Source organism: Emydura macquarii, unplaced genomic scaffold (genome assembly GCF_026122565.2).
Source record: "Emydura macquarii macquarii isolate MOO-44397 ecotype Brisbane River unplaced genomic scaffold, CSIRO-AGI_Emac_v2 contig_306, whole genome shotgun sequence".
NCBI lineage: Eukaryota > Metazoa > Chordata > Testudines > Chelidae > Emydura > Emydura macquarii.
In genome coordinates this window covers 1,984,928-2,005,327 of record NW_027130443.1, presented here as the reverse complement: position 1 = coordinate 2,005,327, position 20,400 = coordinate 1,984,928, and the positions used below count along the sequence as shown (strand labels likewise).

Genomic DNA, 20,400 nt, shown 5'->3' with positions numbered 1-20,400 from the left:
ACCTGTAACTCTGAGCTTAGTTTTGTTTCTTCTCAGAGTGACCTTTTTCTTTGTTTTATTGTCTTCCAGATTTCCCTTGGTTTCAAAGGAACCTGGAAATCATTAGTGTGCAATACAACTGTCATATGAGAAACAACACACAATGAGATATGCAGTGTAGCAAATGCATCTTGGGCGAACTGTGAGGCATTGTCTCCAGCACCTTAATAGTATGGTTGTCTCATAGCCACAGACCCTGGAGTATGGTGGTGTGAAATATCATTGACTTTATGAATAAAACACATTAAGTAATTGAGTCATGCACTTGCTTCATAATTGCATGATTTGAATGCTTAGTAAAGTAGATTGTTTCCTCACTCCTGCTCATTTGATAAGACTTTAAGTGTACATACATTATGAAACTGATCTTGTAAAATACTAAGGCTATAGTTTGAATATAATAATATAGAATGTTTAGTGTGAAAATTCTATAAACCCATTTTATAATGGTTTCAAATTGATTTTCTTTTTTAGCCATCTGGGAATGTAGGAGATGAATGATGTTGCATTCTTAATGCTACTGAATTCTAAAGCTGCTTAGGGGTTCTAGTGGGTTGGAAGTTTTCCAACTGCAATTTTCCATATTATTTTGGAAAGCTGGATATCCTTTTGGCTGGCCCTCTAAATCTTAAGCATATAACATTTCTCATTACAGTTCCAAGTGGTGGGACCAATGGTGTAAACATCCCACCAGACTCTGCGGTGGCAGCCACATCAGAATCATTAAGTAACACAACACTGAAAAATTCTGAATCTGAAGACCAGGTGAGTTGGATAGTGATTTTAGATAATCCGTGGCAGTTCTGTAAATTCTCATTTTGAATGTTTAAAAAAAGTGTTCTCTGAATAGCACCAATTTGTATTGCACTAATTAGAAATGTGATGATCAGTGATGATAGCCCATCATTTCTTTTAGATATCTCCTCATACATGGATCAAGAATTGTAGAATAGGCTTACTGAATCCAAGGATTCTTAGTTAAGAAGGTACCTTTGGCATACCTTTTGAATTTTTTTCACAGATGCCAATAGAACATTTCTTGCAGACAACATCTGTCCTCAGTGACTGCCTCATTGAATCCACTGCCTAGGTGTCTCTGTTCCTAACGTAGACCTTAATCATTCTGTCACCTGTGTGATGTCCCTCCCCACTGGTGTTTGCTGCACCTTCCAACACACTACCACCAGCCTCCCATTAATCTGATCAGGTTTCCCACAGAAGCTTAAGTGTGACTGACTTAATGAGGTTTACTGGGCTGGGTCTCATCTATGAACTAGATTTGCCAGGCTGATAGAGAAGGGCCCACCTTCTCTGAGTTGGAAGATATGCTTCTCATGCTGCTTTGCCTGCAGATGTCTCCCTTTTTTTGCCCTGTGTGTAAATCAGGGGGCAGATGGAGTGGGAAGCTTTAATACAAATGTCATATGAGAAGTGTAGCTTCTTTATGAAGGAGGCACCTGCTGCCTCTGGCAACTGTTGTGTGGCTCATCAGAGAGGATCCTGAGTCCAGTGGACATTACCAGGTCTGTCTGACTGCATCTTCTGCTGGCCAAATACCAGCTTAATGGGAAGTTGGGGAAGAGAAAAGGGCACAGAGAGAGCTTGAGTGAAAGGTGGGAAGGGTTGTCATGTGCTTTAGAGGATAGGATTAAAATTGAAAATGATCTGGACAAACTGGAGAAGTGGTCTGAAGTAAACAGGATGAAATTCAATAAGGACAAATGCAAAGTACTCCACCTAGGAAGGAACAATCAGTTGCACACCCAGAAAATGGGAAATGACTGCCTAGTAAGAAGTACTGCAGAAAGGGATCTGGGGGACATAGTGGATCACAAGCTAAATATAAGTCAACAGTGTGACACTATTGCCAAAAAAAAAAAAAAAAGGCAAACATCACCCTGAGATATATTAACAGGAGTGTTCTAAGCAGGACATGACAAGTAATTCTTCCTCTCTATTCTGCAGTGCTAAGGCCTCAACTGGAGTACTGTGTCCAGTTCTGGGCATCACCTTTCAGGAAAGATGTGGACAAATTGGAGAAAGTCCAGAGAAGAGCTGTAGGAAAAGAGCTCTAGGAAACATGACCTATGAAGGAAGATTGAAAAAACTGGGTGTGTTTAGTCTGGAGAAGAGAAGACTAAGGGGGACAGAACAGTTTTCAAGTACATAAAAGGTTATTACAAGGAGGAGGGAGAAAAAATGTTCTTGTTAACCTCTGAGGATAGGATAAGAGGAAATGAGCCTAAATTGCAGCAAGGGCGGTTTAGGTTGGACATTAGGAAAAACTTCCTAACTGTCAGGGTAGTTAAGCACTGGAATAAATTGCCTAGGGAGATGGTGGAATCTCCATCATCGGAGATTTTTAAGAGCAGATTGGACAGACACCTTTCAGGAATGATCTAGATAATGTTTGATCCTGCCTTGAGTGCAGGGGACTGGACTAGAAGACCTTTCGAGGTCCCTTCCAGTCCTACAATTCTATGAAAGCCTGGCTATGGATTTGGTAGGGGCAGAACTAGAGAGCCTGAGAAACAAGATTTCTTATTGCCCAGCTTCCTTCATCATCTCTGCTAAGTAAACCGATGCACCAGCTTCTTCCTCCACCCCAATTTCCTGTCCCTTACATATTTAAAAGTGTTTTTACAGATGTTTATATTTTAAATGTTTAACCTCATTTATAAAGCCTTTGAATGTAGAATGTTGCTGAGAACTGTAGGAATGGAGGGAAGTAGGGGACGAAGAGAGTTAAAGGGCACTGAAGGGATTAGGGGAAAGGACTTGACAGTGGGTACAGGGCCCAAGAGGACAACAGATCTACTGCAGTTGAATCATAGGAACCACAAACAGGAGTTTATGAAAAAGAGATGCAGATAACAAGGGGCATGAAGGTCACTTCCGGAATGGAGTGGCATATGAATAGGAATCATGGAGGAAGTCAGAGGAGGAGGTCTGGGGACTATAGGGCGCAAATGTGGGTGCTCAGGCACTTGAGTTCTCTTTTGATCGTCCTCTGCACTTTCCCACTCTTGGGATGTGCCAATGGGTACAGCTTGGATGGTGGAATCTTCTGGTAGCAGCACCTGTTCTCATGTCCTCCTTTCATAGGTTCTTGAATTATATCAGATCATGATCACTTCCTCCCAAGTTCCCAATTGCCTTTACGTTTGCAACTAATTCATCCCTGTTGGTCAAAACCAAATTCAAAATGGATGACCCCTTAGTTGTTTCCTCAATGTTCTGCATCAGAAAGCTGTCTCCTGCACATGCTAAGAATTTTCAGGACGTATTATGTTTTGCTATAATAGTCTTCCAGCGGATTTCGGGGAAGTTAAAATCTCCCATTAATACTGCATGTAGAATGACTCATCCACTTCCTCTTCCTGATCTGATGGTTTATAATAGACCCCACCATAACATTGCTGCTGTTCTTTTCCTTTTTTATCCTCACCCAGAGATTCTCAGTAGGTCTGTTGCTCACTTCCCCTTGGACCTCAGAGCAAGTATATACATTTTTGACATACAGCGCAACACCTCCTCCTTTTTTCCCATATCTATTCTTTCGTAACAAGCTATATCCATCAATGCTGGTACTCCAGTAATAGGAGTTGTCCCATCAAATCTCTGTAATGCCAATTGTCATAATTTTCTTCATATACCATGACTTCCAGTTAATCCTGCTTGTTCCTCATATTACTTGCATTTGTATATAGGCATCAAAGATATTTTGCAGACTTCCCTGTTGCTTTTCCTCTTGCTTTTTTAATGCAGTGATTTCTAGTCCCTTCTCCAGAAATTAGTCCCTTCCCCTTGTTGTCATTACCTGAGCCTGGATGCGTATTGGCTGGATTTTTGTCACCATCCACCACAGGTTCTAGTTTAATGCTGTCCTTATCAAGTTAGCCAAGCGATGTCCAAAGATGCTCTTCCCAGTATTTGATAGATGGAGCCAATCCCAGCGCATTAATCCCCTTTCCTGGAACATCAGTTCATTGTTGAGGAAGCCAAAGCCCTCTCGCCAACACTACTTGCATAGCCACGCATTTGCCTCCATTATTCGATGGTCCCGGCCCGGGCCCTTTTCTTCAACAGGAGGGATTGATGAAAACACCACTTGTGCTCCAAACTCTTTTATCCTTTTTCCCAGAGCCACATAGTCTGCAATGATCCTTTCAACATCTTATTTGGCAGTATCGTTGGTGCCCACATGGATACGTAGGAAGGGGCAGTGGTCTGAGAGATTGAGGAGTGTTGGCACACTCTCCATTACATGCCTCATTCTAGCTCCAGACAAGCAGCACACTTCTCAGGATTCCCGGTCCGAACAGCAGATGGATGACTTTGTCCCCCTTACGAAGGAGTCCCCAACCACCACCACCCTTCTCCTCCTCTTGAGAGTGGTGGTTGTGGAACCCCCATCTCTAGGACAATGCATCCCATGCCTTCTAGTCAATGGGTCTTCTTCTGAACTCCTTTTTCCTCAGATGACTCTTCCAAGGCCTTCTCCGAAGAGAGAATGTGCAGAGAATCTGAAAGAGGTTGCTTACCTCTGTCTGCATTGGGGATATATTGGTTCTCCTCCTCCTCCTTCTGGAGGACTCACTTTGCGAACTTTCTTCATTGTTCTTCGGTCCCCTCTCCACTCCTCTCTTTGATTCTTCAGCCTGCTGTACTCGCAGAACCGACACTGGATGTAATACTGGAGGCTCAACATCAAGCTATTCAGACATCATAAAACCACCTAATGAGTGGCGGTAGCTATGTCGGCGGGAGAGCGCTCTCCTGTCAAAATAACGCAGTTACACAAGCGCTTATACCGGCAAAACTTATATCGCTCAGGGGGGTGTTTTCACCCCCTTGAGCGACAAAAGTTTTACCAGCATAAGTGCTAGTGTAGACAAGGCCTTAGAAAGTACGACTCAGAGTCCAAGGCCAGAAGGCTCCATTCACCATTGCGATGGTCTAGTCTGACCGTAAGCAAGCTGCTCATTTAAATGTTTTTGGTTTTTTTGGGTTTTTTTGTTAAGTACCACTCTTTATGTAGACAGTGGAATATAAGGAGTCAACGTATACTGCCATCTTAAGTATGGAAGTAGCACTGCTAGATCACTGTTACTGTGAATATTTACTCTAAACTCAGTTTTCACTTTTTTGGAAATCTGAATATTTAGGCAGAAAGATTTTAATTTGAATTATTTGATTTTTATATCAATTTTTAAATAGTTAAGTAGTACTTACAGTTAAAAAGTTTTTTTTAATAACTAACCTAAATCTCCCTTGCTGCAGACTAAGCAGATTACTTCTTGTCCTAGTCTTGGTGAACATGGAGAACAATTGATCATCATCCCCTTTATAACAACCATTTACATATTTGAAGACTGTTCTGAGGCCCCCCTCAGACTTCTCTTCTTTAGACTAAACATGCCCAGTTTTTCAACTTTTCCTCATAGGTCATATTTTCTAAATTCTACTTTATTTCCTGTCTCAATTTTAGATCCAATACTTTGCCTCACACCCCATGTCTACTTAACTTCTTTAGTTCTTATGAGAGGCCTTGTCAGAACCTTTTTTAAAGCCTAAATACATTATAGAGACAAGATGGATGAGGCATCTTTTATTGGATCAGCTCCTGTTGGTGAAACAGACAAGCTTTTGCTCTTCTTCAGGTCTGGGAAAGGTACTTATTGTCACAGCTAAATGTATGGTGGAACAGATAAAGAGTTAACAGGTTGCAAGAGATCATTCAAAGTGAAGTGGGCAGTTGAAGGACAAAGAAGAGTTAGTGAGTTACAGATTGTTATAATGAGCGTTAAATCCAGTGTCTTTATTAAGTCCATGATTTTTCAGTTTCCAGGCTCTCTCTAAGCTCGAAAGTGTCTCTCTTTCACCAACAGAAGTTGGTCCAATAAAAGATATTATCTCATCCACTTTGTGTCTTTAATACCCTGGGACCAACATGGCTATTGCACTACAAACATAAATAAATATCAGCTGCTTCTCCTTCATCCACAAATCTTGGGATATGGGGAAGTCCCAGAGGACTGGGAGAAAGCTAATGTGCCAATATTTTTTAAAGGATAAATGGGATGACCTAAGTATTTACAAGCCAGTTAGTCTGGTATTGATCTTGCAGGCAAAATAATGGAATGGTTTTTGAGACTTAATCAATAGGGAACTACAAGATAGTAATAAAATGAATTCCTATCAATGTGGTTTTATGGAAAATAGGTCACAGAGAAACTTGATACTAGAGGGAGAAAATCTAAAATAATTGCTGGTAAAATGTTTAAAGATAGAAAAACTGGTGGAGTGATAAATGGCAGCATAATTGCACAAAGTGATCTGGATGGCTTGATAAAGTGAGCACAATCAAAGCGGTTTTTATAAATTCACATGCAAGATCATAATCTAAGAACAATGAATGTAAGTTGTGTTTACAGGGCGGGTGGTTTGTATTTTGGAAAGTAATGATTCTGAGAAGGAATTAGGGGGCCGTGATGGATTAACCAATGAACATGAGCTATCAGTGTAATGTTGTGGCTAGGAGAGCAAATGCTGTCCTTGCATGTATAAGCAGGGGAGTATTAAGTAGAAGTGAGGAGGTGATATTACCTCTGTATATGAAATTAGTGAAATCATTACTGGATCCTGGATCCAGTTCTGGTATCAACATTTCAAAAAAAAATTTAAAATGGAAAGAGTTCAGAAATGTTATAAGACACATTTGAGGTCTGGAGAACCTGCATTTATAATGAGAGACTAAAGAATCTATTTAGTTTATCTAGGGGTATGTCTACACTGCTGAGTGAAGTTGACTTAAAGTCGACTTTCAGCAGCCAATTTTTAGAAGTCGCAGCAGCGTGTAAACACCATGCTGTTTGTGCAGGTCTCGTGTGTCCGCACTCACCACACTTATTTCGACTTTCAAAGCAGTGCACTGTGGGTTGCTATCCCACAGTGCAACTAGCCGCAGTGGCTGTTGGGACGAGTGTCATCGTCCCATGATGCAACGCTGCTTCCCCCTCTCTTCTTCCCCCAAAGAAACAGGAAAAGTATTTTCATGCCGTTTTTTTACTCCGCATACTCGCCATTGCTGCGGAGACATGGAGCCAGCTCAACTCTGCACTATTATTGTGAACATCACAAATACATCGTGGCTTATCAACAAGTATTTTCGAAGTAGAGCAAGAAGCCGAAGCACAGGCAACAGCGATGCCACCGAGGCTGTCCTGCTAGAAGCCATCGAGCAGAACAATTTCTGATTGCTGCAGGCTGTAACGCATCATCTGCAGTCCATGGAGCATCGGTTCTGGTCCAGGGAAACAAGCACAGACTGGTGGGACCGCATCATTATGCAGCTGTGGGATGATGACCAATGGCTGCAAAACTTTCATATGCGAAAGGCAGCTTTCCTTGAACTGTGCTTGGAGCTGGCCCCGTCCCTGAAGCGCGTGAATACTTGCTTGAGACAAGCTCTGACGGTGGAGAAGAGAGTCGGCATCGCTCTGTGGAAGCTGGCAACCCCAGACTGTTACCGCTTGGTTGGGAATCAATTCGGAGTTGGTAAATCTACAGTGGCACCGCCATGATTCAAGTATGCAGTGCCATAAATAGACTTCTGCTATGAAGGATAGTGACTTTGGGAAATGTGCAGGACATAGTGGATGGGTTTGCCACAATGGGGTTCCCAAACTGCGGGGGGGGGTCATTGATGGGATGCACATCCCTATCTTAGCGCCTGCCCACCTATCAACTGAGTACATAAACTGCAAGGGGTACTTTTCCATGGTCCTGCAGGGCCTTGTGGATCACCGGGGTCATTTCACTGACATCTATGTGGGGTGGTCTGGGAAGGTGCATGATGTGCGTATTTCGGGGCTGTTCTCTAATATGCAGGCGGGCACTTTTTTCCCCAACCAAAAAATTCACATTGGGGGTGTTCCTGGGGGATCCTGCTTACCCCTTGCTCCCTTGGCTAATGAAGCCCTACACTGGGCACCTTGACAGCGACAAGGAATGTTTTAATAACAGGTTAAGCAGTTGCAGAATGGTTGTAGAATGTGCCTTTGGGCGTTTAAAGGGTAGATGGAGGAGTCTCCTCACTAGTCTGGACATGAGTGAAAAGAACCTCCCTTCGGTGATATCTGCATGCTGTGTTCTTCATAATGTGTGTGAAGTGAAGGGTCAGAGGTTCCCACAGGTTTCGGCTGTGGAGGCCGAAAGATTGGCCGCCAATTACGAGCAGCCGGATACCAGCAGTACGCTGAGAGCGAACCGCGGAGCACTTTGCATTAGGGAAGCTTTGAAAACCAGGCTTTGCAATGAGATGCAGGACTGATTTCTGTTCCTGTTTGTTGTTTGCCTTTGGTGAACATCCCCCCCCCAATCGATATCTGTAGCCGCCAAATCCCTCCAGAACAAGATATGATTTAATAAAGAAACGTGTTGAAATGATGCCAACTTTTATTTATGAACATTCCATTCCTAACATCCCAGAAGGGTCGGCTCGCTGCGCCCTTACAGAGATGGTAAGCCAGGGGATCTGCGAACAGCGTGGGGGGGGGGGGGAGTATATAGACTCTGCTTAAATCAAATAAAAGTAATCAAAGTGTCTTGGTAGGACATTACAATGGGGAATACAAAGGTACAGGGCATCTGCTCTATAGCGCTGATATTTTAAACATGCGCCATCTTCCCCAGGTGACCATGAGCGATATCAGTCTCCTGAGGGTCACGCAGGAGGAAAGGGAAGATTTGCTGCATGCAGCAGGATACCAGCTGTGTTCAGCCATGGTGCAGGCTCCCTTGATTGCAGCGTGGTGCAGCAAAGTATCGTACTGTGGAGGGAGGAACAAGGCAGCCCTCCCCAAAAAACTTTTGCAAAGGATAACAGATTATCTACATGAAAGTTTCCATGAGATATCAGCTGATGATTATCGGAGCATATCTCATCACATAAATAAACTGTTCCCTGTGTAACCCCCCAGGACAGTCACATAAATGCCTGAAATACCCTTCCCTCCCTCCCTCCCCCCCAAATGTAAAAGGACAGAACTACTAAGAAGAAAAAAACTTCACCAGATGTGCCTTCCCCGGGATCATTAGTGCTGTCCTGTGTGCTGCTGGACTGCTCTGGGGTCAGGAATGCGTCCTGCCTTTCTGGGAGAACGGACACCCCGCTCTCCTGCACCCTGCTCTCCTCAGCCGCCGCCTCCTCCTCCTCGTCCACGGAGTCCTCATCATTGTCCATGGACTGTGACCTACTGGCGGAATCGATGCTGCGGGGCAGCACCATGGTGGGATCGCCACCGAGAATTGCATGCACCTCATCATAGGAGCGGCATGTTTTGGGCAAGGAGCCAGAACGGCTGTTAGCTTCCCTGGCTTTCTGAGATGACTGACGCAGCTCCTTGATCTTCATGCGACACTGCTGTGCATTCCTCTTGTGTCCCTTCTCCAGCATGCCTTGGGATATCTTCCCATAAAGGTCCAGATTCCTTTTGGGGTGGCTCTGAGCTGAGCCAGGACGGACTCCTCACCCCACAGACTGATGAGATCTAAGACCTTTGGTTGACTCCATGCTGGAGCACATTTGGGCTTTGCAGTAGCCATGAGGAGTACAGTGACAAAGCTCTCTCCATGCTGGCAGCACAGGAAATGAAAATTCAAATGTTCCCGGCGCTTGAGGGGAGGCGACATTTCCAGGTAGCGTGATCACAGTACAGCACAGCGCGAATGTCCAGAGCGGTCACAAGGGGGCATTGTGGGATACCTCCCGGAGGACAATAAAGTCAATTTAAGTGAAGCTGTCTCTACACTGACACGAAATTAAACCTATAAAGGTGCTACGGCACTTGCAGAGGTGGTCTTAAGTTGACTTTTGCCATGACTTAAGTCGATTTAACTGTAGGGCCAGTGTAGACGCAGGTGTTCGGAGATCAACGTAAGTGATTTTACATCGACTTCCGTTGCCACTGTAGACCTGGCCTAGGAGAACAGCAAGAGGTGACTTGATCACAATCTTTAATAAGTACTCGCATGGGGAGAAGATTTCTGGGGGCCCTTTAGTCAAGTTAATGAAGGTATAGGAACATTTAGTGTCCATCCTGTATTCTTAATGGAGAGTACCTGTGGAACAGATTAGTATGTAAAATGTAATTAGACTGTGTCACCTTTTGGCACTGTGTGTTCTGTGTCTGTGAAACTCACCTCTTGCCACAGAATTGTGCCCCATAATCTGAACTTCTGTTAAAAAAATCATGCTTCTACCTCACATGGCTGAGGAGATGCCCTCTGTTCTGAGTCTGCTTGAAACAGTAGCTTTGAAAGATATGAACTGCCTCATTCATCTCAGTCAGGACCTGATAGACTCCAATTTCGTAGTTGTGCTATTTGGCATTTTCCCAAGATGCCATTGTATTTTGCCATAGAGTTCACCCACCTTCCGTTTTCTCTCTGCCCTGCAGCTACTCATTGCTGTCCTGCTTTCCCCAAAAGGGGGAGCTAGTTGTGTTCCCCGCATGCTTCCTGCACTGTTCCATGGAGTCAGACAACAAGGGGTCAAGATCATAGAGCTGGAAATCTGACTTGCAGCCAGGAAGCAGATGGAACTAGAAGTCCAGGACAGCGAGCTAGCAGCCTGGAATAGTATATTGGCAAAGCCTGAGGGAAGTGGGGCAAGAAATGAGCCACTGAAACCAACTGAATGATCCCTCTTTCATTGGCTCCAAAGGGAAGAAGTTTCTGAGCTGAGTCACTTACAGTGCTGTGAGAGCTGAGCCCCAAGCTGCCTGGAGAACATAGCAAAATCCCATTGTCAAAAACAGTTGTTGAAAATACTAATTGGGGTAAAATTCATGAGTGAGTTTTCAACTAACCTGTTGTATGTTCTTCGTTCTCATGGCCCATCTCCATGCAGTCAGGGGAACACCAGTCAGTGAAAGAACTGAGACTATAACTTGTGGTCTCCTCCTGGTTTATATGGGGGAAATGTAGCTGCTGCTAGGGCTGGAAAATGATTGGTGTAGTTGACATGTATGCAGCTCTGTCAGCTGGAGTATGCTCACTGCATTTGGCATGTAGGTTGCTCCATGGGGCTGGAATATGCTCACTGCAGAAGAAAGACTCAGAGAATTTAACAGCCAGATTCTGATAAACTTTTTTGAGCATATGCAAATAGAAATTTGCAGAAGTATATAATTTGATCAAATCAGGGTGAACTTGCATGTGTATAGGAAAGGTACCTCCCTCACTCCAGGACTCTGTCTCCTTGCCAACTTCACATTCCTGCTCATAAGCATGGAGGTGCTAGAGCTCTTCAAAACAAAACAAAAACAAACCCAAGCTACTTCATTTTTGGAATTGGCTTAATCATTTTCACTGAAGCTTTGCAAAAAAAATCTGTCCAGGGCAGAGAGCAAACATGGAAAACTTCAGCCCAATGGCTTAAAGTTTGATAAGCCTGTATGCAACTGAAAGCAAGGGCTTATAATAGGAAATTTTAAGCAGCCTTAAGAGGGAGAGCTTGCAGTGTGTGTTAACAGATGACATAATTCCTTGTTTCTGCTTCTCTTCCCCCTCCTCCCTCCCAACCCTTTGTTTTTTTGGTCACTTGTAGATGACATCTTAAAAAAACTAATCTCCAAGTAAGTGGAACCTTGCAATTATTCTTTTCAGAGCTGATCTTTGTGGATGTATTTGGAACGTTGCAGTTATAAAGATACTGAATGTGTATAGGTCTAACAGGTGTTCAGTCGTCTCCATTCTGTGAAGTATTTTTTCTTCGGCCCTTATGTTATCAATGGTTCTCTAGATAAGCTATTCTAGTTTATATTGTCCAGCCAATATTAGTATTGGGGTCACATTGTTCATGGATGATAGGTCATCAATGGCTATTTGCCAAAATGGTCAGGGATGCAACCCTATGCCCTGAGTGTCGCTAAACTTCTAACTGCCAGAAGCTGGGACTGGATGACGGGGATGGATCACTTGATATATTGCTTTGTTTTGTGTCTCTGAAGCATCTGGCACCAGCCACTGTTAGAAGACAGGATACTGGACTTAGATGGACTATTGGTCTGACCCAGTATGGCTGTTCTTATGTTCTTACATTAATTGCTGATTTATTGCGGGTTTTTCCTATCACTATCACTGTAATATGATGTATATTTATCCATAGGCAAATTTTATAATAACGTTGATGTGTTCCTCCATGTGCCTAGTGCATAGCATTAATGAAAATTATTGGAAAGGAGAAAATATAGTTTTTAACCAAAATGTTATTAAAGAAACTGATCTAATTTCTCTAGGCTTAATTTTTCTACTTTTTTCATTAGGTGAAAGAATGCCAGAAAAATGAGTCTAACAATACTTCAGAGGATGAAAACTGCGAGAAAGCAGAGCACAATGCACAGCAAGCATTTGTATTTGGGCAAAACTTAAGAGACAGAGTTAAGGTATATATTTAATCAGAAATACAAAGGTTATGTAATTGTTGAACTTAAATTAAAGTAGCTACTCCAGATGAAAACTTTAAAGTGAAAACATCCAGTATAGAAAGCCGTGGAATGTTTGGTTTGTTCATTTGCACACTGATTCCCATCTCATTTCTGGTTTCTGAGTCCTCGGAGGATGGATTGGGCATAAACTGCCCTGCATTTGTTCTCTTTGTGTGTGTGCAATGGGGTGTGTGTTTGAAAACTCCTGTAATTCTAGTTTGTGCTATTCCCTGGGTAGCGGGCAGCATTAAGCATATAAATGTAGTATTAATTTCATTTTGTATTAGCTTCCTACTTCACCTTTCAAACTATCATGAGTTGCTTTTGTTTGAATACATATGCAAGGCTTTATTTTCTAAAGCAGCCACCTAAAGTGCATCTGCAAATCCTACATTTGTGCATAACAGGGGATGTTAGGGCAACAAAATGGTAACCACGGGCGTAAGCTTTGATTTATGTATGCAAATGGAGGATTTCTGCAGTAAGTATAGTTGGCCACTTTGGAAAAATTGTTTTTCATCGTACTACTATTTAAAGTCCCTTCTTGTGCAAACATAAAACATCCACTACTGTTATACAAATAAGCTCTCTGGACTTCAGTGCTGTTTAGGGTTTCTTCTGAACTGCTGGGTTGGGAATAAAATGCTTCACCTTCCCACTGAAACTGCAGAAGTCAAATCCATGCAATACAGGTTCCAAGAGTGTTGCACGGTCAAGAAAAGTGGAGCTGGGGCAGAGCAGGCTAATAGCTAAACATAAGCTAATTGAATTAGACTTAACACAGGATATTGAGACCCTAAAGAGAGGGATTTTGTGCAGGCATGTGGGGTGGGTGACACCAGTGGGAGCATGTGGATTCTACGTGACCTGACAGAAGGAAGATTGCCAGAACTACAGAGCTGTGATAGACTTATTAATGAGGGGGGGTAGTTTTTGAACGTAGATCAATACAGTTTTAAAAGCAATGGCAATGGTGCTTGAACTGTCCCTGCCTGTTAATTTAGGAATATATGAATGCAGTACACAGGCACTCCCACAAGGATCATGTTTGCAACAGGAGATATTTGTCGTAATGGGAAATACACTTTAGTCTTACTTTAAAGAGTGTATATGAGCAAAGATACACATTTTGTGAGAGAATAAGGTCTGAAGATCTTGGTTTTGATATTGTTGATTGTGTATAAATGTCAATCTCTTTTGTAGTTGGGAGATGAAAGTGATGAAACAGCTGATGTACAGAATGCTGGACTTCCAAACTCGGAAACACCATCGGCAACAAACTACTTTCTGCAGTACATCAGTTCCAAGTAAGACTGCAAATAACATTCAGAGCAACTTACTTTACTGCAGTACATGTAGAGCATTAATAGAAGTGTTGCTGTCTACCATGCAGCCTGCCTGAGTTTGCAGAGAACTTGAAATGAACCCAGCACCAGGCATTGCCAAGATACTCCTCCACTGAAGGGATTATACATACTCAGAAAGCTGTTCAGGCTGCATGGATCTGATTACCCTATGACAGCTAACAACCAGACCACTTTCATCCCTTGAGTTTAGCCATTAACACCAAAAGAATATGTGACCCAAGACCTGTGAAGATGACATCTGCCCTTCCTGCTTGATAAGAAACCCAGGTTAACTGGTAGTTTTTCCTGAATGAAGAAGGAATTAGAAGGCAGGATTTAGACAAATTCAGGTTAGAAATAAGGTGCAAAATTTTCTCGGTGACTAACCATTGGACCAACTTACCTAGGGATGTGAGGGATTCTCTGTCACTTCACAATTGGATGTCTTTCTGAAAGAGTTGAGTTCCTCAGGGATCGGTCTTGGGACCAATCTTATTTAACCTTTTTATTACCTTGGCACAAAAAGTGGGAATGTGCTGATAAAGTTTGTGGATGACACAAAGTTGGGAGGTATTGCCAAACAGAGAAGGATTGGGATATCGTACAAGAAGATCTGGATGACGTTGTAAACTTGAGTAATAGAAATAGGATGAAATGTAATAGTGGAAAGTTCAAGGTCATGCATTTAGGGACTAATAACAAGAATTTTTGCTATAAGCTGGGGACGCATCAGTTGGAAGTGACAGAGGAGGAGAAGGACCTGGGCGTATTGGTTGATCACAGGATGACTATGAGCAGCCAATGTGATGTGACTGTGAAAAAAGCTAATGTGGTCCTAGGATGCATCAGACAATGTATTTCCAGTTAGTACCATTATACAAGGTGCTGGTGAGATCTCATCTGGAATACTGTGTGCAGTTCTGGTCTCCCATATTTAAGAGAGATGAATTCAAACCGGAACAGGTGCAGAGAAGGGCTATGAGGATGACCCATGGAATGGAAATCTTGCCTTATGAAAGGAGAGTCAAAAAGCTTGGTTTGTTTAGCCTAACCCAAAGAAGGCTGAGGGGAGATATGGTTGCTCTTTATAAATACATCGGAGGGATAAATACCAGGGAGGGAGAGGAAGTCTTTAAGTTAAGAGCCAATGCGGACACATGAACAAATGGATATAAACAGGCCATCAGGAAGTTTAGACTTGAAATTAGATGTAGTTTTCTAACTGTCAGAGGAGTGAAGTTCTGGAATAGCCTTCAAGTGGAGCAGTGGGGGCAAAAAACCTAGTTGGCTTCAAAACTGAGCTTGATAAATTTATAGAAGGGGTGGTGTGATGCGACAGCCTAATTTGGCAATTAACTGATCTTTAACTACTGGTGGTAAATATGCCAATGGCCTGTGAAGGGATGTTATATGGGGTGGATTCTGAGGTTTTACAGAGAATTCTGCCTGGGTGTCTGGCTGGTGAGTCTTGCCCACATCCTCAGGGTTTAACTGATCGCCATATTTGGGGTTGGGAAGGAATTTTCCCCCAGGGCAGATTGGCAAAGGCCCTGGGGGGTTTTCACCTTCCTCTGTAGCATGGGCACGGGTCACTTGCTGGTGGATTCTCTGTACCTTAAAGTCTTTAAAACATGATATGAAGGTTTCAGTAACTCAGTCATATGTTAGAGGTTTATTACAGGAGTGGGTGTTGGGTGTTTGAGATTCTGTGGCCTGCACTGTGCACGAGGTCAGACTAGATGATCGTATTGGTCCCTTCTGGCTTTAAAATCTGTAAATAACTGAAATGTGTGAAATGCTACATTGATTTTAATGGGATGTTGCTCAGTGATAATTTAAATGTTGTCATTGCTCATTATTTCACTGTTGATCAAAACAGGCAAAAAAGGAAAGGGATGATCTTATATTTAAGATCAGCACAATCTGCAAATGCGTGACCTCTCAGTTTGGTGCTTGACGGTACCACCGCTTTCCACACACACCAACCCTACCACTGGAGCTAAAGGCCCAAAGGGAAGGAGCAGAGCAGATGATTCCCATACTCCTGACCAAAGTAGCGAGGGCCAGCCTACTCTGGTGGTGGATATGGGTCCCAGCTGCTTCCTGCTGTTGGTTCTTCTGCTGGAGATTGTCTGCAGACTGAGGCAAATGTCTCTGCAACTGTGATGTTTTCAAGTTTTTCTTTGAAACCATGAAAACTCAGTGGCCGCCATGAAGAAATGTAATTTGATTCTGATGCTGTCACATGATTTTGGGAGCAGGGTCCTTAGGCATGCACCTATTATACCTTGGCCTTAATGTGGTCCTGCCTATGTATGTATCTGAACCCACTGAGGACCCTATTAAACACCTATCATCTAGATTGACCATCTACACTATCCACTGAGAGTGGTGTCTCAGCTGGGAGAGTTGGCACAACTGAGCTTGTGTGTGGATATGGAGCTTAGAGTTCAATCCTTCTCCCCAATTTGAGCCCTGACTAAGGGCAGAGCAACAGACTTAGTGTTTCAGACTTTGGACACAGTGATGGGTGCATGATTGATTTTTCTTCAAAGGCTTTGGGGGGGGGGGGGGGGTGTGTGTGTGTGTGTGTGTGTGTGTGTGATATCAATCTGCATTTAACAGAGAACAGCTAGTGTCTCATGGTGAACATTTTATCTGCAAACAGCTCTGCATGTAGGTTGTATATTTACAGTTCTTCAAGTGTGCGTCAGTGTGGATCCCACTGTTGGAGCACATGTTTTTCATGCAAATGAGATCAGATTCTTTTAAATATCAGCATTCATCAGTGTTGCACGTGTGCCCTGGGCTACCTCATGCTCTCATGCAAGAATAAAGATTCCTGTCATTGCAATCACGGTTACTGAAAATAAAATAAAGTCTGGCTACATTAGTGCAGACTTGCCTTGGATCCTGAGGCCATATGTTGGCGTGCACATATATGATGCTGTTTGCCAGACTTCACCTGCAGCCCTACAATTCTTGCTCAGGTCAGTCTTAAATGCTGAAACTAGTGCTCTTGACTGTAGGACATGGCTGAATACAGCATCTTGCTAGACCTTTCGATACTGGATAAACTCTTAGGATACACTAGGCGATGGGCAGATTTCTCAGAGTGTAATTTAGACACAGATATTTGGAGGCTAATACTCAGAAAAAATCTCCAATTATGATAAAATACCTTTTTTCCCTAGAAAAAAAGTGTTTGGGGACATTGAGTCCCATAAACCGGTTATTGTTGCATTGCTCACTGTCTCATCTTAATTAATCAAACACACTCTTGTTTCGTAGTTTTATTTAACGGAAAGCTCAGGTTTGAACCAGTGATAATTGTTCCCTTGTTTTGCAATCGTAGTGATTATGGAAACATCTTTTTGCACTATACTGACGGAAACATTTCTCTCCAGTTTAGAGAACTCAACAAACAGTGGAGATGCTTCCAGCAACAAATTTGTATTTGGACAGAACATGAGTGAGAGAGTCTTGGTGAGTGTTAGTTGGTTATTACATTTAATATATCTTTGAGTATTGTCCACATGGTATGAATGCCTCATGTATGTCTGGTCAGCATGTCTCTTGGGGCTGCACATGGGTCTTGAGTGTCTTTGTGGCTCCCACCTAAGGACATACAGGCGAGTGTACTGCTACTTGATTCCTCCTTACCACCCATGGCAGTGAGCCAGCAGCTCTGTTTGTCCCACCCATTCTAGCAAGCTCCTCCTCTGAAACATTCTCCTTTGCGAATGACTATTGTCAGTCTAACTTAGTGAACTGTCTTCTAGTTAATAGTTCAGAGAAGCTATCTGCCACCTTTACAGTTTTTTCTCAGTTTTGCTTTTGACTGACCAATTAGCACCCAAGCTGGCTGTTTTCCAACTTGTTGATGAGGCAGAGGCTTTGGGTTTTAAACCCCTTGTGTCAGTCTCTGATGGCCATACAAGGTGCCTGATCTTTGAGAAGGCCACAGCCGTGACAGGTGGAACATCCTTTTCCAGAAGGACCAACAAGCCAGGGCTGCCACTTGAATCTGTTTCTTAGAGCAGTCCATGAAGGTGACTTTGGAGGACTGTCTCAAGAATCACATTAGTACTCTTGGTTTTGCAAATCCAGAAGTTTATCTATTCTGCCTCTTTTCCCTACAGAGCCCACCAAAATCAAATGAAGCTGGTACAGAAAGTAGCAAGGAAAATGCTGCTACAGAATCTGGCTCTGAATCTTCTTCACAGGAAGCCACTCCAGAGAAAGGTGAATAGTGAAATGCTTTTTTAGAACTATATTCTTTTATCATTTGTGTTATGCCTAATCTTTAAGTGCTTGCAGTTGTTTCATTACCATATGAAAATATGAAACTTCCCCATTGCCTTTATTGTCCCTTCCAGCCAACATTTTTTCTTTTTTTTTAAATGGAGGGTGGTTCCTTGGTCCCCTCAAGGTCTTGGGAGGTGGGGTTTTGTTAACAGCCCATCCAGGCTGCTCTAGCACTGCCAGGGGTACTCTTGTTCCATGCACGTGAATCAGAAGTATCACAGTGTGAAACTGGCAGGAATTCAGAGAGCATAAAGTCAGGCCTGTTTTGATTACAGAAGATTGGTGGCAAGGAATTATTTTTCTTCTGGTTGATATTGGCAGAATGGAAAATAAGCTGAGCCTAAGTAGGTAGAGTTTATGCTATGGTGCTCCAGAAATGTATTTTAAAATGGCTTTAATGAGGTAATATCTAAAACAAAAACAATTTACTGAAATTAGGGGTTTCCTTTGACTGTGAAGGTGTAGGGTTTTTTTATGAGAAATGCAGGTCATGTCGGAGCTATGGGAATTCTGTTAGTTGCTGGTGAACAGCCAGCCAGAGACTATAAAATAAAGGGCTGCATTTTCATATGCAAGCATGGCTATTGCACCTGTAGCAATGCAGACGCTAATGTTACACCTGTAGAAATGGGCATAAGTGTCTGTTTGGCACAGATTTTGCACAATCCTCTTCTTAGAGAGACTCAGCTAATTTTCAGAGTTACCAATATCTGTGTTTGGGTTTTTCCCCCCTCTTGATTAAGGTTTTAAAAAAAGAAGAGAAACCATTCCTGAAAAGACAGACAAAATTGTTTTCTTCAAACTTCATATCCATTTTAAAATCCTGATAAAAGCACAGTTGGTTGGGCACTGAGAACCTGGCAGGATGACAGTGTCACAAGACAGTTATGCTCCAGAAGAAAAGCATATTAACTGGTGGCTTATTCAAGTAAATGGCAGACTCTTTGTGGGTGAATTTGTATGACATGGATTTATGTGACTAGTTCCCATAATATACTTTCAAAATGTTGTTTAGCTAATAATATTTCAGAATCACTGGCAGAGTCTGCAGCAGCCTATACTAAAGCAACAGCAAAGAAGTGTTTACTGGCGAAGGTAGAGGTGATCACTGGGGAGGAAGCAGAGAGCAATGTGCTACAGGTAAGAAATTGATCTCACAGTTGAGCTTCAACCTTGTAAGGATTCATATGATGATCCAGTTGTCTTCATTGCATAACAATTGCTTGCCATTATTAATTTCCCATTCAAGTTCTTGCAACTCAGCGTCATAGCACCATCTAATGTGCTTTCCTATGTTATATAATGAATTAGGTGTTTTGTTTGAAATTGTTACTGCTCTTTATCTTAAACAGGACACAATTTAATGACCTGGTTAGATTACAGGATACAGGCAATCAAAATAAAAAGTCCTTCACAAATCTTAAATAATGTATGACTTCTCTAGTCTATCCCCCATCTGCCAAATTATGGACACTTTTTAATACACCTCCATAATGTTAATAAATATTTAAGGCTAGAAACGACCATTATGATAATCTAGTCTGACTTCCTGCATAACATTAGCCAGAAAACATCACCCAGTGATGCCTGCATCAAGCCCATCATCTATTTGAGCTATAGCATATCTTTTGGAAAGACATCCATTCTTGATTTAAAGACTTCAAGTGAAAACAAATCCACCACATCTCTAGATAAGTTGTTCCAATGGTTAATTACGTGCTCTGTTAAAAATGTGCACCTTATTTCTAGTCGTCTTTGTTTCCTGCTTAAGAGCCATGTATATTAGAAATTTCTTCCCCTGTAAGTATTTGTAGTGTGTGATCAAGGCACCTCTTAATTTCCTGTTGAATAACTAAATAGATTGAGCTTTCTAAGCCTCGCACTGTAAATCAGGTTTTCCAGACCTCAAATTATTCTTGTAGCTCTCTTCTGAACTCTTTCTAGTTTTTCAGTATTTTTTGACGTATAGACACTAGAACTGGATAAAATTTTCTAGTAATGGTCTCACTAATGCCATATACAGAAGCAATACCACCTCCCTGCTCCTTCATATTCTTCTATATATGCATCGAAGATAGTGTTCGCCCTCTGAGGCCTGGTCTACAATCCCGTCGACTTACTTACGTTGCTCCAGTTGATGCAGCCTTATTTCTTTTGCAGGAAAGGGGTGGATTAATGGCATTGACCGGAGAGCACTTCTGGGATCGATTGAA

The 20,400-nt window shown here is 42.5% G+C and overlaps 1 protein-coding gene across 2 annotated transcripts in view; it reads left to right on the top strand.

The window, feature by feature from the left end:
• Positions 1-20,400, top strand: part of RANBP3 (RAN binding protein 3) — a 107,474-nt gene that overhangs the window by 69,631 nt on the left and 17,443 nt on the right. For both annotated transcript variants that reach the window (XM_067556603.1, XM_067556594.1), the window contains 6 exons: positions 695-804; positions 12,372-12,491; positions 13,737-13,840; positions 17,287-17,365; positions 18,022-18,124; positions 19,203-19,327. In XM_067556603.1, the coding sequence (XP_067412704.1) occupies positions 695-804; positions 12,372-12,491; positions 13,737-13,840; positions 17,287-17,365; positions 18,022-18,124; positions 19,203-19,327 (641 nt within the window). The remainder of the gene's footprint in view (positions 1-694; positions 805-12,371; positions 12,492-13,736; positions 13,841-17,286; positions 17,366-18,021; positions 18,125-19,202; positions 19,328-20,400) is intronic.